The sequence below is a fragment of the Pyxicephalus adspersus genome, chromosome 1, assembly GCF_032062135.1.
Source record: "Pyxicephalus adspersus chromosome 1, UCB_Pads_2.0, whole genome shotgun sequence".
Lineage (NCBI taxonomy): Eukaryota > Metazoa > Chordata > Amphibia > Anura > Pyxicephalidae > Pyxicephalus > Pyxicephalus adspersus.
In genome coordinates, this window is record NC_092858.1 from 149633353 (window position 1) to 149651063 (window position 17711).

General features: G+C 38.9%; 2 protein-coding genes across 4 annotated transcripts in view; one reads left to right on the forward strand and one right to left on the reverse strand.

Annotated features, from left to right (window-relative positions):
- Positions 1–128: 128 nt before the first annotated feature.
- Positions 129–9621, reverse strand: LOC140344033 (uncharacterized). 3 transcript variants are annotated; one of them, XR_011923462.1, is made up of 5 exons: positions 9506–9621; positions 6525–6911; positions 2551–4351; positions 1979–2035; positions 129–953 (listed from the first exon to the last, which is right to left on the reverse strand). XR_011923462.1 is itself a non-coding variant. In XM_072430943.1 (5 exons), the coding sequence occupies exons 1-5, from the start codon at positions 9558–9560 to the stop codon at positions 898–900; spliced, it is 657 nt and encodes a 218-aa protein (XP_072287044.1). In that variant the 5' UTR covers positions 9561–9621; the 3' UTR covers positions 129–897. The 3 variants fall into 3 exon arrangements, 1 of the variants encoding a protein (XP_072287044.1); XR_011923464.1 differs by lacking the exon at positions 9506–9621 and adding an exon at positions 8044–8737 and having other exon boundaries at positions 4250–4351; XM_072430943.1 differs by having other exon boundaries at positions 4250–4351.
- Positions 9622–14167: 4546 nt separating this feature from the next.
- The window catches only part of TTC19 (tetratricopeptide repeat domain 19), an 11755-nt gene continuing 8211 nt past the window's right edge, over positions 14168–17711 (forward strand). The window contains exon 1 of the mRNA XM_072430958.1: positions 14168–14416. Coding sequence (XP_072287059.1) covers positions 14185–14416 — 232 coding nt within the window. The 5' untranslated portion in view covers positions 14168–14184. The remainder of the gene's footprint in view (positions 14417–17711) is intronic.

Sequence of the window (17711 nt, forward strand, 5' to 3'; positions counted from 1 at the left end):
AATACTTGGCGTATAACACGACCCCCAACTGAGTGGGGGGTCGTCTTATACGCCCAGTCGCCTTATACACCGGAAAATACGGTATATATATATATATATATATATATATATATTATGGTCTAAATGAACCTTATGAATTCTCTGAAAGATAGAATTGTACTTATATGGTTATTCAAAAGTACATCTTTACCATTGCAGCAGAAAACAATTCAGTGACAGTGTTGTTTGGCTCAGCCTTCTGCCAGCCAGGAGGAGCAATTAGCAGCTATCCAATGCTGCATCCTCTATTTCTTTTACCACATTGCAATAATCCACCTGTACAAAGTATAGGCAGGTAAACATAGGTGATATATAAAAGCCACCACAACTCCCCAACAATTACACGTATCAACTGGCTCTGTTGGCATGTTTAGACTTATCAGGGGGCTTGTAGTGGTCAGAACTACCTACCAAGTACATTGGTATAGGTGTACACAACTATTTAAAAAATCATGCACTTACTATTGCATTTCTTTAGCTGCTACAGAGCAGACATATAGCTATACTACTATATCTAACGCTATAGCTAACATCACTAGAATCCCTAATGCTGTGTGGAGATAGGGATTTTTTTTTCATACAATAAGCTTTGCTTTGAAGATGCTGGATACACTCCAAGTGGAAAGTAGGAACCATGAGGAAGATGTCTCATCTGTTATTGTCAATGTATTTATAAAAGAACCATATGGTCACAAAGATTTTGAAACAAGAAGACCCATCCTTCTTAGATTTACGTGCCCTCAATGTTTTCCATTCCTATATACTATAGTCCTTCATCAATTATATCCATACTAATTAGTTGTTGAGCTGTACAAAGTCCTTTTCCATTTGCCAAGCAGATGTATTTCACTTCTGTATTCAATTGTGCCATATCCAGTCATAGATTTCATTTTCTTTCATTACACTTTCATCACCTGTAATAAAGTAATGAATAATTTATTTACTGAAAAATTATATTTGTACCTGTCGCTATAATATTCAGCTAAGACGATTAGGATAGGTTCAGACCTGCTTCAGGATTGAGTGATTCAATGCAGCTCCCCATGGCCAGGCACTTACTGGCACTGTTGGGCTGGTTCTTAAAGAACCAACTTCAACACATTTAACAGCTGGTGGCAGTGAGCGGTACTAGTACTGCCCACTACCACTCATATGTATCTTCTACGGATAGAGACCCTCCGGGGTAGCATCTCCCTGAGGCAGTGGTTCTCTAGCATGAGGAAGCTGTAAATGCACTGCAACCTCATGGCCAGTGTGAACACATCAGATAAACTAACTGGATCCTTGTGCTGCTTCCTTCTCTCGCACTGCTGCCCAACTGTAGAGGAATCGCAAGAGGCTGATACCAGGTCAAATTCAGGTACACTGCTTTCATTACAAAAAACACATTATATAATATATTCATTATTACTAAACTTAATTATTTTGTGTTTTATATCTACTTATAATTTAGCTTTATCATTAATAAACCTCCAGCACATTGGTTATAATATTATGCTTATGTCTTCATATGCATTTATTAAATAGGTCTGATGGTATTCAATATAAAAGCCAAATACTTAGCCATATGCTACCAACTCAGGCAAAAATGAAAAAACACTGCACATATGATTTATGCATTTATTCTAACAGTCATTAGAATAACAATTAGTATAGGCGATGCCATTATGGTTGAGTTATAGCCGGCAGATGACTAATTACAAAAGGAAAATGAACCTACTACTCATATGCAAAGCCTCTGTGCAGCGGAAATTCTGCAAACGCTGAGAAGCATGGTGACAGCTGTGGCATTGTAGTTTTGGTGTCCTGTGGTTCACACAAGGGTTCTATCTTTGAGATGTTTGTATGACTTTCCATACACTGTACGTTTCCCTGGAGCAGGGACTGATTCAACATTCTTTGTTAACCTCAAAAAGTAAGTTAGGATAAATAAACTTACCAACTGTTGTATAAGTAGCCATATCTGTGCTTGATTCATAGGTAGGAGTCCTGCGATCTGAAGGGAGATACATAGGCATCTATATGTTTATTTCATATTTAGAGTGATTTTATATCATATAGCAAACTGTGCATCTGTGACTATGGATTACATTGCCACAAATATACTGATATTAAATAATTCATGCACAGTTCATTTCCATAGTAATTACAAAACATGAATAAAACTCTTCCATATCTTCCAGAGATACTGGGCCTTATTTATTAAAGCTCTCCAAAGCTAGAGAAGATACATTTTCATCAGTGAAGCTGGGTGCTCCAGAAACCTGAAACAGATTTGTTTAAAGTAATTTGCTTTTTGTTAAAAAATGTTTTCAATCCTGGACCAGATCCATTCGACGTTTGCTGGATCACCCAGGTTCACTGATGAAAGTGTATCAGGTTCAGTGTGGACAGTAAGCAATATTTCCTTCCTCCAGTCACATCAAGAAAAGTAAGGCAAATTAAAAAAGAAAAACACACAGCAACACAAAAAAACAGTTTAATGTTTTTAAACAATGCTACGATACTTGCCTGTGTTGTTATATATGTATCCCCTAGACATGTGTGCACAATAACTTTTTAGAGAAAAGGGAGTTTGTGGAATCTGTCGTTGCTTCCCTGCACAGTGCTCTCTATGTTAGGCACTTGAAGCTGGTGGAAGACACATTCATACAGTCATAAAGAAATAGGGGAGAACTAAAGGAGGACACCAACAAATAAACACCACACTCTAAACTGCTGTGAACCACTACACATGTACTTTGATTGCACTAGTGAAATCCCCCCCATCCTTCTGTGCACTACAAGGTCATGGAGGTCAACAGGACCAAAAGTGGTGGTAGGGGAATAGATGTACAACTTTGTCTGGTGGGGTATCTTAAAAAGGACACCTCCAATCAACAGTTGTTGGGACTTGGTTCAGAGATTCCTACTGAAAGACTTAAGCTAGACCCAACATTAGCAGGGCTTCCACTTTAAAAATTATATTTCCCTACCAGGGCCAAATACACATAGTTGCTACACCAGTGAAACATATTCAGACCTTCTCAAGCAAGCGGTGCATCTACTCAACATAATGCCATGAATGCATTGCCAAACTTTAATGATCTCCATAGATTTCCATTACAGTAGAGCTCACTTGGCTGGTGGGGTAAGCTTGGGTTTCCCATTGGACATCCCCCAACTTGACCTCATTGCCTTTCAGAGAAACATGTTATGCAAGACCCAAGGTGTACTATCTAATTATTTAAGTAATTCTGGACTTTTTTTATGGTAATTGGAAGTCATGTATGTACTAGATTCTGCCATTCCATTCTGATTAAAGACATAGTAGACATAATAAAATGGGCCTGATTTACTAAAGCTCTCCAAAGCTGGAGAGAATACACTTTCACCAGTGAAGCTAGGTGATCAAGCAAACCTGGAATGGATTTCTTCAATGTCATTTGCTATTTGCTAGCAAATGCTTTGAATCCAGGACCAGATCCATCCCAGGTTTGTTGGATCATCCAGCTTCACTGGTGAAAGTGTATTCTCTCCAGCCTTGGAGAGCTTTAATAAATCAGGGCCAATGTGTGTACTTTTGAATGATATTTACCAACATGTCTGATCTAGCCATAACCAATGATAACTGATATATCTAACTGTTATGTTTTTATGATAGTGATATTCATCCAAGATAGAGTGAAGGGAGTTAAGAAAAGGAAAAGGAGAGCAGAAGTAACTTTGCTGCATCCTCTCTATTTTAAAAATGCAGCGATCATTCCTGTCCGCAGAACAGATCCACTAAATTATGTTGGGACCACATCAGTTGATTGCAAACATTCAATTAGGCAAACATAAATCTGGACTCTTTGTGGAATTTAGGTCTCTTGATGGGTTCTTGGTCTAAAAAAGGTATGTGTGTGAGCAGGAGACTTTATTACCATTTTTTAAAGGTAAAATTTGTACACGCAAAGCATATTCAATACAGGTACTGGGTTTCAACATTCTGCAAAGACACAACAATGCTCTTAACAAATCATATATAAATACCAGAGAGTTTAAAACAAAGATATAAAATATGAAACATTAATTCTGGAAAAAAAGTTTTTCAAATAATGTTAGATAAAAACCAAAAAGCAAAAAGTAAAGCAAAAAAGCAAAAAGTAAAGATTTAAATTGCCTGGCAGAAATTGCATAGCAGCAAAACAAGGTTGCCTCTAAATGTAAAAGAAGAAGAAATTCTTACCACTGATTCTCAAAACACAAACCACAACCGCAGCAACCATTATAAACAGAAGGCAACCGATGAGAGCGAAAGGTAACAAGTAGTCTTCTGTAGGATCCTTCTCTAAGATAAAAGATAAAATAATAATATAAGCTTTTGGGTGTAACTAGGTTCTCATAACACAAAACCTAGACTCCAACCCACAGCAGAACCACATCTGCCACATAAATAATAACTTTTGCACATGCTGTATTATTCCTGCTGAATAAAGGTAGTTGGGTATTTCAAAAAAGCAGTGGAAACAGTAAAGAGCAAAACCCTGGAGCTGCTCATGAAAACTGTTGCATGAAAATTGTTGCACTATGAGTATTCACTGCTCCTTCCTTTGTTTTACTGAATAAGCACCAATGTGTTGGACCTAAAGCAAATGTAAACTAAAAAAAGTCAGGAGGACGTACAACTAATTGTCAAAACATAAATCCCTGGCTCCTGGTGGCTTTTTGTTTTAGCTCTACACTGCATGGCACATCCACCTTGTATTGTAAAGCTTGCCTTTGTGCACGATGGTACCTCATACAGAGCCAGGTGCCAGGGACAAAGTACATCATCAGAGTACATCATCAGTGGCCTTTCAATGGCTGAAGAGGATCTCCATGAAGCCAGAGATTTGCTGTGGGGCTGCAGGTTAGATGGCGGCTTCCTAGGTTGCAGCAGTGACATGATCCTGGACCTGGATCTTCTGGGTTCTATATTCTCCAGAAGTAAACTCTTTCTGGGTTCCCCTACCTATCTTTGTGAGTCCCAGCACTTCTTCCATAAAAACAATAAAGGACAGTGGAAACTCTTTATAATGGACACTCAAGGTGTGCAGACCAATAGCTCTAACCAAAAGAATCCATGGTTTCCATCCCACCTGTCTACCAAATGTTTTGGGTGGACTGGTCTTGGTCCAGTGGATCTTGCAGTCTTTCTCAAGAGTGTCCTATATTGGAGGTTGACCAACCACCCATCTCAATTTTAGGTCAGCTTGTGGTTCGTTTCACTAGACAAAGTTGACATCATTTAACCTTCTCACAGCATTCTGAAAAAGTGAGGGGAGCAAATCCTGCAGGATTTAGAATCTCCAACTTTCCCAGGATCATATGAAAATATTGAGGGTTGTATTAGTTTCTTCTACATTTTTGATCAGGCCCTGAACCTACCCCAATTTGCATAAACAGTTCAGAAGTTTTGGAATACAAAAAAATACACATTTTAATTGTAGTCTGGTGCCTTTGCTTTTTATAGCCCAATTTGTACTGTAATAGAAAGTATTAAAGAGCTAAGGGAACAAAGGAGTTATTAAAAAATTAAAAGGTCATTTAAATTGTAATGACAAATTTAAAAAAAACTTTTTATTCTGTGCTTTGTCCTCTTAATGAAGGCACTGCTACAAAGTGTGTTAAATGTGGTGCTACAAATAAAAATTAATTCACATTTAAAAGGATGTAAAAATCATCAGTGCTCTGTGACAGCGGGGCACTGTGTTCTGTTTGTCAGAGCTCCTTATACATAATGGGTCTGATTTATTAAAGCTATCCTACACTGGAGAAGTGACTATCATGGGAGAACCTGTGTGATCCAGCAGCAAACGTGGAATGGATTTCTTAAAAATCATTTGCTATTAGTTGATAAATGTTTTCAATCCTGGATGAAATCTGTTCCAGGTTTCCTGGATTACCCAGGTTCTCCTATAATAGTCAATTTTCTCAGGAGAGCTTTATTAAATCAGGCCCAATGAGCTGCTGTCACCCTGAGTTGCTGGCTACCCAGGGAGAGACATGATCTCCCATTAAAATGGCTGCCATAGCAAAACTAACATTGTGTTTTAACCTCTCTAGCGGTAATCCCAAGTGTGGCTCGGGGTGAATTATCAATACCAAAAGCGGTAACCCCGAACCACACTCGGGGGGGAGTTTCAAGTCTTACCTGGTCCCCACATTCCTGTGGCGTCCTCCAGCGATGCCCAGAATCTGCGTACCCGGCATGTGAACGTTGGAAACACGAGGCCAGGGAAAGCAGATGCCGGCCAGCTGGGCAGTGCGAGCCCGCAAAGTCTTGCCCTCCAGCAAGCTGGGAGGCGGGACCAGGCGGGAAATGTACCGTTTGGAAAATACTTATTATTCAGGCCGCCAGGGAGGTTAATGCAAAAAAAAAAAACAGGACACCAGGGTGTTAATGGACCTTGAATATGAATCATTTTTATTACCTACAGAATAATTTGGCAAGTTTAGTATGCCTTTTTCTATAACATTACCCATGATGAGCAGTTGCAGTATTCTTTTTGCCCTTATATAGTTAATTCCATCGTATAAGGAACAAGAAAAATTTCCAACGTTGTCCAAATTCACATTTAAAATTAGTATAGAAAAGTTTCCATTCTTCATTTGGTTTTTATCACATTTTATATGCTGTTTCCAATTTCCCCAGGTGAGCACGTTAGATGACTGGATTTGAAATTCCACAATGGATTCAGTTTTGCTTGTATAACTCCAGATTACAGATGTATTATTGCATTCAGCCTGTGATATCTGAGATATGTTAAAAAAACACGGAAGAAGTAGGCTGCTGGCTATGTGACCTTCAACAGTAGAAGATTGTAAATCATTGTCATCAGTTTGTGAAGGATGGCAGGATGAATTAGCTGGGGAAATAAAAAAGAAAGTTATTATCGATAATCTGACAATGAGCCTTTCACTATGTGTAACAACCAATCAGATAGAAGATTTTAAGCCTTGGGCTCAATTTAAAAAACAAGGAATCTTACATTCACTCAAACATTCTCTTGTGGGAATTTTCCAGGTCTATGTGTTTCAATTACATTATTCTATACCCAACAGGAAATGTTTGAGTGAATGTAAGATTCTCTGTTTTATAAATAGACCCCCTTATGTCCTATCTTTTGTCTTTTTTATTAAACTCCCTAATATTTTTAGAATTAGTACTAATGTGAAACATTATTTTCATCATATTAATTATATGTACAAGTATGGCTGGGAGTTAGGTTTAAAGATTGGGCACAGAATAAGGGGGGTGAGGTTTAGGGATTACATTGAGGTTTAATGTTTATTGTAGGTAGCGGTGTAAGGTTCAGGTTTATTAATATTTTAAAAGTAAATTACAACTAAAGTAAACAAATTATTTTTGTGTTTAATATTTGAACAAAAATGTACATTGTACAAAATTGTTATCTAGGTTTAAATATTTCCACATGCAACAGAATACAATACAATATACCTGTTATTCTGTACACTGAATTCCTGTTTGGCAAGTTGTCTTTGTCTTCCAGGGTCATCCCTAAATTTAGCACTGAATGTGATATATAACTATTTTACATCTATACCCATATTCACACATTACAAAATTGAAATAGGTGAAGGGTTCTAAATAATTTCTGGAGTCACTATATATAATAAAAGTTATGTAGTAGCAAAAACATACAATAATAAGGCCGACAGGATCGTGTTTTGCACACATGCTATATTATGGAGACAACAATTCCTCCTTCTACCTAAGGTACCTGGTGCCATATATTGTGCTGGTTTATCAAAACTCTCCAAGACTGGAGAAGCTAGACTATTATCGAAGAACCTGGGTGATCCAGCAAACCTGGAATCAGAGTTGGTTAGCATTTAGCATTTGTGGCTTTTGTTATGTTCAGTTATGGTTTCCAGCTCTTCTGGAAAAAAATGTTTTCATATTACTGATATTTAATTTTTGTTTTATTGGGCTGCTTTAAAAAGCTGGCAAAACTGCAAGCCGCTAATTTTGCTCACCTGTGTTCAGCACCGCTGGTAGAAGACCTTTTGGATTCCAGATTCAATTTAATATTCCATTTTGCTTCAGGCAATTGTGACTTGCATTTGAAATACCAACAAAGTTAAGTATCATCCAGAGCAAGAAACTTCACTCTGCCCACAGAGACGCAAACAATTGAACAAAACCTTGCAAAAATAGATGCTGCGAACTGTACCATATCAAACTATTAAAATGTGTTACACACAAAAGGGACCTTCAGTATTACTGTATTATACAGCTGCACCTCTAGTAATATGGTATACATCATTCAATGCAGCAAATGTAACCAGGGATCCTATATATGAGAAACAGGACAGAAATTACAAACAAGAGTGAATCTGCACAGATACACCATAAAAACATATAATCCATCTGATTTCTGCATACCTGTAGGACATCAGGTAAAAACCAGAACCAAACCAAATCTAATAAAAAAATGAATGTTTGCTTTGTTTAAAGAAACTTAAAAAAAAACACCTTTGACCGTTTAATGATAATTATGTCTGACACGAGTGAATGTGAACCTCAGCTTTCTAAATCACTTTAAAATAGTTTTGTAACCATTGTCACCTCTGGTCAGACTTGGGGTATTTGCAAGGGGTTCAACAGTTTAAAATCACCTGCAAAAATTGCTTAACACTGGACAACTGCATCAGTTCATTTTCTTATATGTGACAGGCAATAGGTGGTTTTTGGACAATGCTTGCTGATTTATAAAACAGGGAATCTGACATTCTCTAAAACATTCCGAGGTGGGAATCAATTACTGCCACTGAAACACCTGGACCTGGAAGATTCCCACAAGTGAATTCCCTGTTTTATAAATAGAGCCCTACATATAGTGTCCTAGGGCAGTTTGCCTCCAAACACTTGAATTGCTGACTTGAAAACACATAAAAACAATTGTGCAAGAAGTTTAAGTGTTTCAACACTCAAAAAAAAAGCCAGTTACAACTCGTGGGTGCCTATTGTTTGACAATACCACTAATCTGAAGCCAGTCTGGCTTCTTCATTTACACTCACATTTTATTTTAATATTATTTTTATTATTAATAAACAGCATTTATATAGCGCCAACATATTACGCAGTGCTGTACATTAAATAGGGGTTGCAAATGACAGAAAGAAAGAGACAGTGACACAGAAGGAGGAGAGGGCCCTGCCCCGAAGAGCTTACACTCTAAGACTCCACTTCTTTGCTACTCTGTCCCTTATTTGATTAACCTCTATCCTATGTTTTTTTTCTTGCAGAATGTTGCACCTACAGATCTTTTTACAGTTTTTACACATTTGTGTATCCTTGGATCAAGTAAGTAGACCCACGAAAGCTTGTTTTAAGTACAAATAAAAAATTAGTATCATGGACAGCGCTTAGCTCTGCTGTTGCTTAATTTTCGAAATGTAAGAGCACAAATTAGTAACTGTGCATAAGATACTCACAAGCAAGAGAAAAACCTGCCAACATGAGGATCAGAAGAGGAGCTGCACTGTCCATCCTTCAAGTAGAAAAGCAAAAAACGCAACCCAGCAATTCTGCATTATTGTTTCAGTACCAGTATCATCTTCTGCATCAATTTCCACTTCCTCTCTCACAGTGAAAAACCAATCTGTGAAAATGAATCTACACTGCGCGCACCGCACACCATAACACTTTATATCTGCAATAGTATGTGCTGCACAAGAGCAAGACTAAGCTTTATACACTTGTTGTCCAAAGTAACAGTATTTTATGTATGTGGTTTGATCACAGATAATTTTATCTCTCTCGTTATCACTTATAGGCCCTGATTCATTAAAGCTCTCCAAGGCTGGGGGTAATACACTTTCACCAGTGAAGCTGGGTGATCCAGCATACCTGGGATGGATTCAAAGCATTTGCTAGCAAATAGCAAATGACATTGAAGAAATCCATTCCAGATTTGCTGGATCACCCAGCTTCACTGGTGAAAGTGTATTATCCCCAGCCTTGGAGAGCTTTAATGAATCAGGGCCATAGTGTTGAGGTCCTGGTCTATACAGCATCTGGTTGCATGCAGGTGACATGACTATGGACTTTGTAAAGTGCTGCGTTGTTGTTGCACCACTAAGTTGGTGCTATATAAATACTGTGTGATAATAATAATAATGCATGGCTTTTTATTCATGTATATACATGATATACATGAATATACATGATATATATATTCTTTAATGTCTATGACCAGCTGTAAGACTGGGGAGTACCAAAAAGATTTGGAGCCCAGAACTGCTATAAGGTGTATATGCAATTATTTTCTCTTTAGGTTAAAGAAACCTTGTTTTAAATGTATTTATTTTACCTAAATATTTCCTATAAAATTATATGTGTAGGTTTATTTAAAGAATGCTATCGTCCTGTAAAATCCTGCCTTGTGCAGACTTTTCAAACTTTTGAAACTGCTTATAGATGGGGCCATGTGGACAATTTCTACTCATATAATTTAAGATATATAGTGGTAATAAACTGGTTATGGTTCATTACCATTTTTTAAGGGTTGAGATAGTGTTAAAGGCTTCCATGTGAGAAAGAAAGATTCCCTTTTTGCATATATGAGGCAGATAATTTTAAGTTTATGAGATTGTATTTAGTCACACTAGGCTACAATAGATTCAATGCAAAAACTGTCTGGTTCACTTCACCTTTAGAGAAGGTTAAAAGCGTAGTTTTTGTGAACAATAAAAGACATGAGGGTGCTTTAAAAACATTAACACCAATATTATCCATAGTTGTAGGTTAGGATTTTGTAAACACTTTTTATTGTGAAAACCAAGTTATGTAAAGGAACAAACATGCAATGAAAAAAATATATGTATTAAAATAGACTGAAAAAAAAAGTGGAAACAGAGAAAAAAAGAATGAGGAATGGGAGAAAAAGAAAGAGAAATGGTAAAGGATAATGAAGTAGGAAATAAAAGATACCATAAATCACTTTCCAATACAAAGTATGACTTCAGTGTACTGGGGAAGGGACACATTGTAATGTGGGGGTTCTTTCCTAAATCTGAATCCTGCCTCTTTGTGCTTCAATACCGGTAGTACAGCAGTTTGCATACTTGAAATGAGAGAGAAGAGCAGTCTGTTCCAGTTCCATGAACGAGTAGTAGACCATATTTGGTTGAGGTCCAAAATCTATAGGTTGATAAAAAATGTGTTGCTCTTGGACCCCTTGGAAACCAGATTTCATAGTTCCAATGAGTCCATTATACCTGTATACAGTCTGTATTGTCCTCTGGTTGAGTAATCTGCTTTTGCACTGTTACATAAATGGAGACCCAGTAATAAAGCTGATTTGGTCAGCAAGATTTAATGGGCTAATAAAAGAGTTTTGGATGAATCAACCCCCTTATTATAAAATAAAAAAGGCCAGGAGCAGCCATAGAGTGAGTGAAGTCCAAAATCTTGAGTTGTCATCAGAAAGGAATACAGGAGAAATCTTACAATGGGGATCTTAGTTCAGGTGATAACTGTCTAAGCTAAGGGCTCATTGTAATCAGTGTGCTGAATAAACACGTTTCTCTGCAACTCATAAGACGTGTGTTAGTGCACTGGGCTGCCATTCATTGATACAGCACTACAAATGCATGCAAATCCTTACCAGTGTAGTGCAGTGCCCTGTGCTTCAAGCACTTCAATTCTGTGCAATGTGGCATATTGCCAGCCCGAATCCACCACTAACTGTAATTCAGAGCAAAGCACAGGACAATGCAGATCTCCTTCACTTCAGAGAGTTATCTTCTTACTTCCTGTTGTGGTTGAGGGAGAGGAAGTGAAGGTACAACTTCATGGTAAAAAAAATCAAGGGAGATATTCTGTCCCTTCTATTCTATCTAAAATATTAAATTATATCTCAAAGCGGAACTAAACTTGTTGGTGGGTGGTGAGCTTCTGCACAGCATGCTTTTGGCACATACTTACCCGAGTTGTCACTCTGTAGGGATGACAGATCCTGCACACATGGAAGTCACCATCTTCACCCCTGGCATCACAATAGACTTCACAGATTGGATGATGTAAACCAGTTACATTATGCCCGGCGGCTGGCTCTGGGTGTGATGACGCTACACCGTGCTCCGAGTTCTAAGCTACACGACGCATGCTCCATACATTTTTGGGCTTAAACAAAAGCTCTGTCAACTAATACCACCTCCTGGTGTTTTTTTCAGTTTAGGTGTACTTTAAAACAATAAAAGTAAAAAAAAAAATTAAGCTAAAAAAATAAAAATCACCTTTATTTTCACAGATCGATCCTGAGGTTTCCTGGATCGGGTCCTGCATTGTCTTGAAATCTGCTTTTGGGATGGAGGAAGTGCAGGGCGCCATCTTCTTTCCCTTTCTTCCGCCTTCTCACAGGCGCCTTCTTCTTGATCTCACATTGCGCAGGCGTGCGATCGGGTGATGTAGCATGCAGTAGATAGGGAAAAAAACAGCGCATGCGTGAGATCAGCAATATTTTTTTACCATTGAAGAAAAAGCTCCTTTGATCACCGGTATGTGCAGAAGGAACAGTCAGAAACCTCCTGGGATGCGTGACGTATGTATCCCAGGAGGCTCTGCGCTCCCATTTTTTTCGAAGTGGCGATAAATACAAAAAGGGAGAGGCTTAAAAAAGGGTTTTTAAACCCCCTCCCAAAAAAAGAAGGACATTTTTACTTTACATAAAATGGTAAAAAGTTTAGTTTAGGTCTGCTTTAACTTATATTTTAAAATAAAATATAAAGCCAACAGAAAAATTAGGCACACAGGTAAAATATAGATTTAATTTTCCTGTTTTTCAGTGAAGCCAGTCCTAATTGCACAGCTCTGTACAATTTTCAATGCTCCTTAAAGCGTTCCTATACTCAGAATTTTCACTTTACATAAAAGGGTAGAGAACCCTTTTATGTAGGGTAAAAATTCTGTTTTTTTTTTGTTTTTGTAGATGCAACACCCTTTTTTAAAAAAAAAAAAGGGTGCAGCACTGCCCCCTAATTCTCGGCCACCTAGGCAGTCGAGAATGAATGGGAGCGCAAAGCCTCTTGGAATACCTACGTCAGGCATCCCGGGAGGCTCTTGGCCACTCCTTCTGTGCATGCCTGAGCATCTCGGTCATGCGCAGAATGAGCCTTTTTGCTCAAAGAGAAAAATTTGTTGATCTCATGCATGCGCAGTGAGATCGGCAAATTTTTTCATCGTACGTCACCCCATCTCGCGCCTGGGTCAGGTGACGTAGGATGAAGAACTCGGAAGAGCAGACGAAGCTGGTGGCGCCTGGAGCGCCGGCTCCGGGATGGATGTCAGAACAATGCAGGACCAGATGCCGGACACCCCCGGAGTGATTGGACTGTCCTGGGGGTTTGAAGGGAAGTTTTTTTTTTTGTGTGTGTGTTTTGAGTATAGTTCCTCTTTAACCCCCCAGCGGTAATCTCGAGTGTGACTCGTGGTGGGTTTTAGATGCAAAAAACGGTATTCCTGAGTCACACTCAGGGTCGCTTGTAACTAAAAAAAAACCCCACCTTGTTCTTTTACTGTCCCCCAAGTCCTGCTGGTCCCCGCATGTCCTGGGGACATGTCCTTCCTCCTTGATCTCCAGCCGCGAAGTGCAGAGATGAGATCTACGGGGTTTCCTGCTGACGGTACATGCGTTGATGCGGATGGGAGGATGGGCGGGAAATTCAAATAATTTTGTATTGCATTCAATACAAAATAGCTCTATTGAGTCTAATACAAAAAATATTCATATAATATTTATATAATTATATATATATTATATATGCTACTTTACAGTTACATTACATGTTTAATTTTTTTTTTTACAGATTTTTGTGTTTTGTTATTTAATGTTTATTAATAAATATCAGTGAGTTATGCCTAAGAATTACAGCCTACAATGAAAAATAAATTTCCATGCAAAAAAAAAGCTTTGCATGGAAAAGCTTTTTGCATGCAAATTTGGACAGAAATAGACCGCTAGGGAGGTAAATGAAAACCTTACATTACATAATTAGGCCCTTTTAACCAGATAAAATTCCCTGACCCAAGATGGCCGCACGGGCTTCAAAGGAGCAGACCTAAAGCGGGGCTGGGATCACATGATTTATCTGACAGGCACGTGACCAGGAAGATGAGTATGAGGACAGTGTGGAGTTTGAAGAATTTCTCCAGGACTGTCATACGGGCAGCGGGTTTCGGTTATGTACGCACTGCTCACAGCGGCTTCACAGCAGCTCGGGCACGGAGTCTACCTGACCGGCATTACAGAAGTTGTCCACCTTTATGTGTAAACACCGCAGGTGGACGGGCAGGATCACGTGACTGCGGCTCGCGCCTTCCCCTCACCTTGATGTGTGCCGCAGGTGAGCCCAGCCTGTGTGGAAGGGAGGGGGCGGCCGGGTCTAATAAATGATGTGTACAGCATAACCTGAACCCAGGGGAGTGGAGCTGCTGACATGACAATGATTTAATGGGTTAATGTGACATTGCAATGTTTTTTTTTTGGCAGCACAAGCACACAATATATCCAGGGATGTCCTGGGGGGCAGGGAAATGTTTTTCCTATAGAAAATGTTTTTGTTGGTGACCGCTCCACCTACAGCTTCTCCATTTGGCTTAAAAAAACGAAGTGATTTTATTTGCAGATAGCTGATACAAAACCGGCCACATGGATTTTCACCATCACTTCCATGAACTCTTAGCATATGAATAAAGATTGGAAATAATTTTTTGGGGTGATTGCTTTAAGTTTAACTAAGATATTCAGTATTCTCCCCGGCCCCTTTTAGATGGGTGCACCACACAGCACAATACAAGGCCTGCCACCCACCTACAATTCCTTCCCACCCAGCTTAAAAAAATTCTGGGTTGAACACTGGTATTTTTTATTTGGATATAGCAGTGGGGGGATAGACCCTCCGTCAGGTCATTATTACCATCAGTATCCCTTGTTAGGCTGTGGAATTTTTATCAATGAACTTTTATGAGTGTTTCCAGCAACAAAAGAGTGACGGATGAATGAACGAGCAGTAAGCACCCGGAGCCATTCAGTTCTATAACGAGTGAGCGGCACCCGATCTGTTCTTTTCTGTTAATTTGTACACGGGTTGTCTGCTGTTTACAATACAAAAATATTCTAAAAATATTCTCGTCTGACTGTTTATATTGGGTGAGAATCATCTCACATGTTACACAGCCTTACGATCACTCTTTCTAATTGTCACAATTACCTGTAAGAATATCAAAGTACTTGCTTATTAGTGCTGCAATGTCAGCTCTGTACAAACAGCATTTTGTTTGCAGTAATACATATACGTATGTATGTAGCTCCTAGATTGTAAGCTCTTCGGGGCAGGGTCCTCTCCTCTTCCTCTGAAACTGTCTGTATCTGACTGTCATCTGCAACCCCTATTTAATGTAAAGCGCCACGTAATATGTTGGCGCTATATATATAATTATAAATATAATAATTCTGCAGCATTTCTGTGCCCAGTCATTCATATCCCTGCGCTTTGCTCCTTTCAGTGAATAATAAAACTAAAGCCGCATACACACGTGCAATTCTTGTCGTTGGAAAGGATCTTTCACGATCCTTTCCAACGATAAGAACTGCAAGACGCATGAACGAGTGCTGTACATACAGCACCGTTCTGCTCTATGGAGAGGGGAGGGGTAGAGCGATGGAGCGGCACCCTGCTGCGGGCTCTCCCCCTTCCCTTGCATTAGGATTGCTCATCGTTCATCGTCCGTGGATCAGCCAGGACGGATCCACGGACGATGAATGACCTGGGCTGTACACACGCCAGATTCTCCCCCGATATCTGGCCGATGCCGATAATCGGGCGAGAAAAATTTGACATGTGTACGTAGCTTAAGACTAATTCTGTCACCTAGTGGCCAATTATAACAACTATGCCACAGTTATTATACTAAATGAAACATTTTCTAACTTAGCCTTTCTTGACCTTTTTCTAATGAGTGGGAACTGTTGAATTAACTTTCAGGTCTCAGGAAACGCTTCTATAATTACTATATCCAGCTTACACTACATAAATGTGGTGGTCAGTGGTTTTAATGTAACCCTACAAATAGCAAAAAAGATCATTGGTGTTATTCAAATAAGCTGAGAGGCACAAATTGCTCAAAGGACCCCTAGCAACCTCTGGAGGACCCCTGGTTGAGAAACTTTGATCTAACTAATAAACTGCTGAATCTAGGTCAGATTGGCAGGCAAATAATTTATATATACAGTGGTACCTTGGTATAAGTCTTTAATCGGTTCCAGATCCTTGTACTTATACCAAACAGGACCTATACCAAACAAATTTTTCCCAGAAGAAATAAAAGGAAATTGATCTGTTCCCGTGAAAAAAAAAATCCTATTGTTATTGGAATATTATACATTGATGGAGGTGTATGAAATAATTTAAACACTGCTTTTTTTTTTTATAATTTTTCATACATACTGGTATTAAACATTAAAACATACAAATCACCAACTGTGTTATCATCTTCCGCATCACAAACATATTATGAACAAACAAGCAGAATGACTGAGCACAGGCAACTTTCAAAGTATTAACATAAATAACCAAAGAAAAAAATAGAGAAATAGAAAGCAAAATAGAGGAGGAGGGGGAGGGGCATGGCATTGCGGGCCAGATTGAAGAAAGGCCAGATTTAACACAGTAGGGAACACATAGCAATAATTCAATGATATCCTCTGCATTCAAAACAGATCGTCGGCGTTATCAGCCTCACTGTATACTAAACACTGCTTAATACTGAAATATATAAATACAAAAGCAATTAGATGAAATAAATGAAAATGTAACCTTACTTTACCTTGCTGAGAATAGTTGAGTGCCTACTAGTATGGTGCTGAGAAGGGAGGAGGAGATGTTCTGTAATTCACAGAGAGTTATAGCGCGGGTTGTTCACTGAATGGTATCAACTGGCATACTGACGCTCGTGGGCAGTCGTGGCTTTGTCTCGAGAGCGGTAAATAAGGGTAGCACGCGGTGTTATGACTCATTTTGACCCATACAAGTTCTAGCATAAAGGTTGTATACCAAGCAAAGGTTGTATACCACACAAAATCTTTCTTGTCCAAACAGGACTTATACCAAGTTGGACTTATTCCAAAGCGGACTTATACCGAGGTACCACTGTACACCCATGGTGTATGCCTAGTATTAGCTTGATTTGGAAGGAACTAGTCAATCAGTCAGTGGCACCTTCCACAGGTGTTGTAAAGGCATTTGGCAGTCCTAAAGGCAGAGTCCACATAGTCAGTGCAAATAGGTGTACTCCTATTACTGTGCCCCTAAATATTCTAAAGTGAAATCCCAGAGGTCCTGTCTCCATTTCTACCAAGAGCGTTCCTCTCACCACTTAATTTCAGCTAGAAGTGTGACCTAACAAAACAATTATCCGATTTTATATAGCACATATTAGTTAAATTAGTCAGTTTAATTACCGTATTTTTCGCATTTCGTATAAGACGCTCCGGCCTATAAGACGCACCCAATTTTAAAGGAGAAAAACCTAGAAAAAAAAGATTCTGAACAAAATACTAAAAAATCACTCTGTGTCAATGTATCCCCTTCTAATCACTCTGACAAAGAGTGATCAGAAGGGGATACATTGACACAGAGT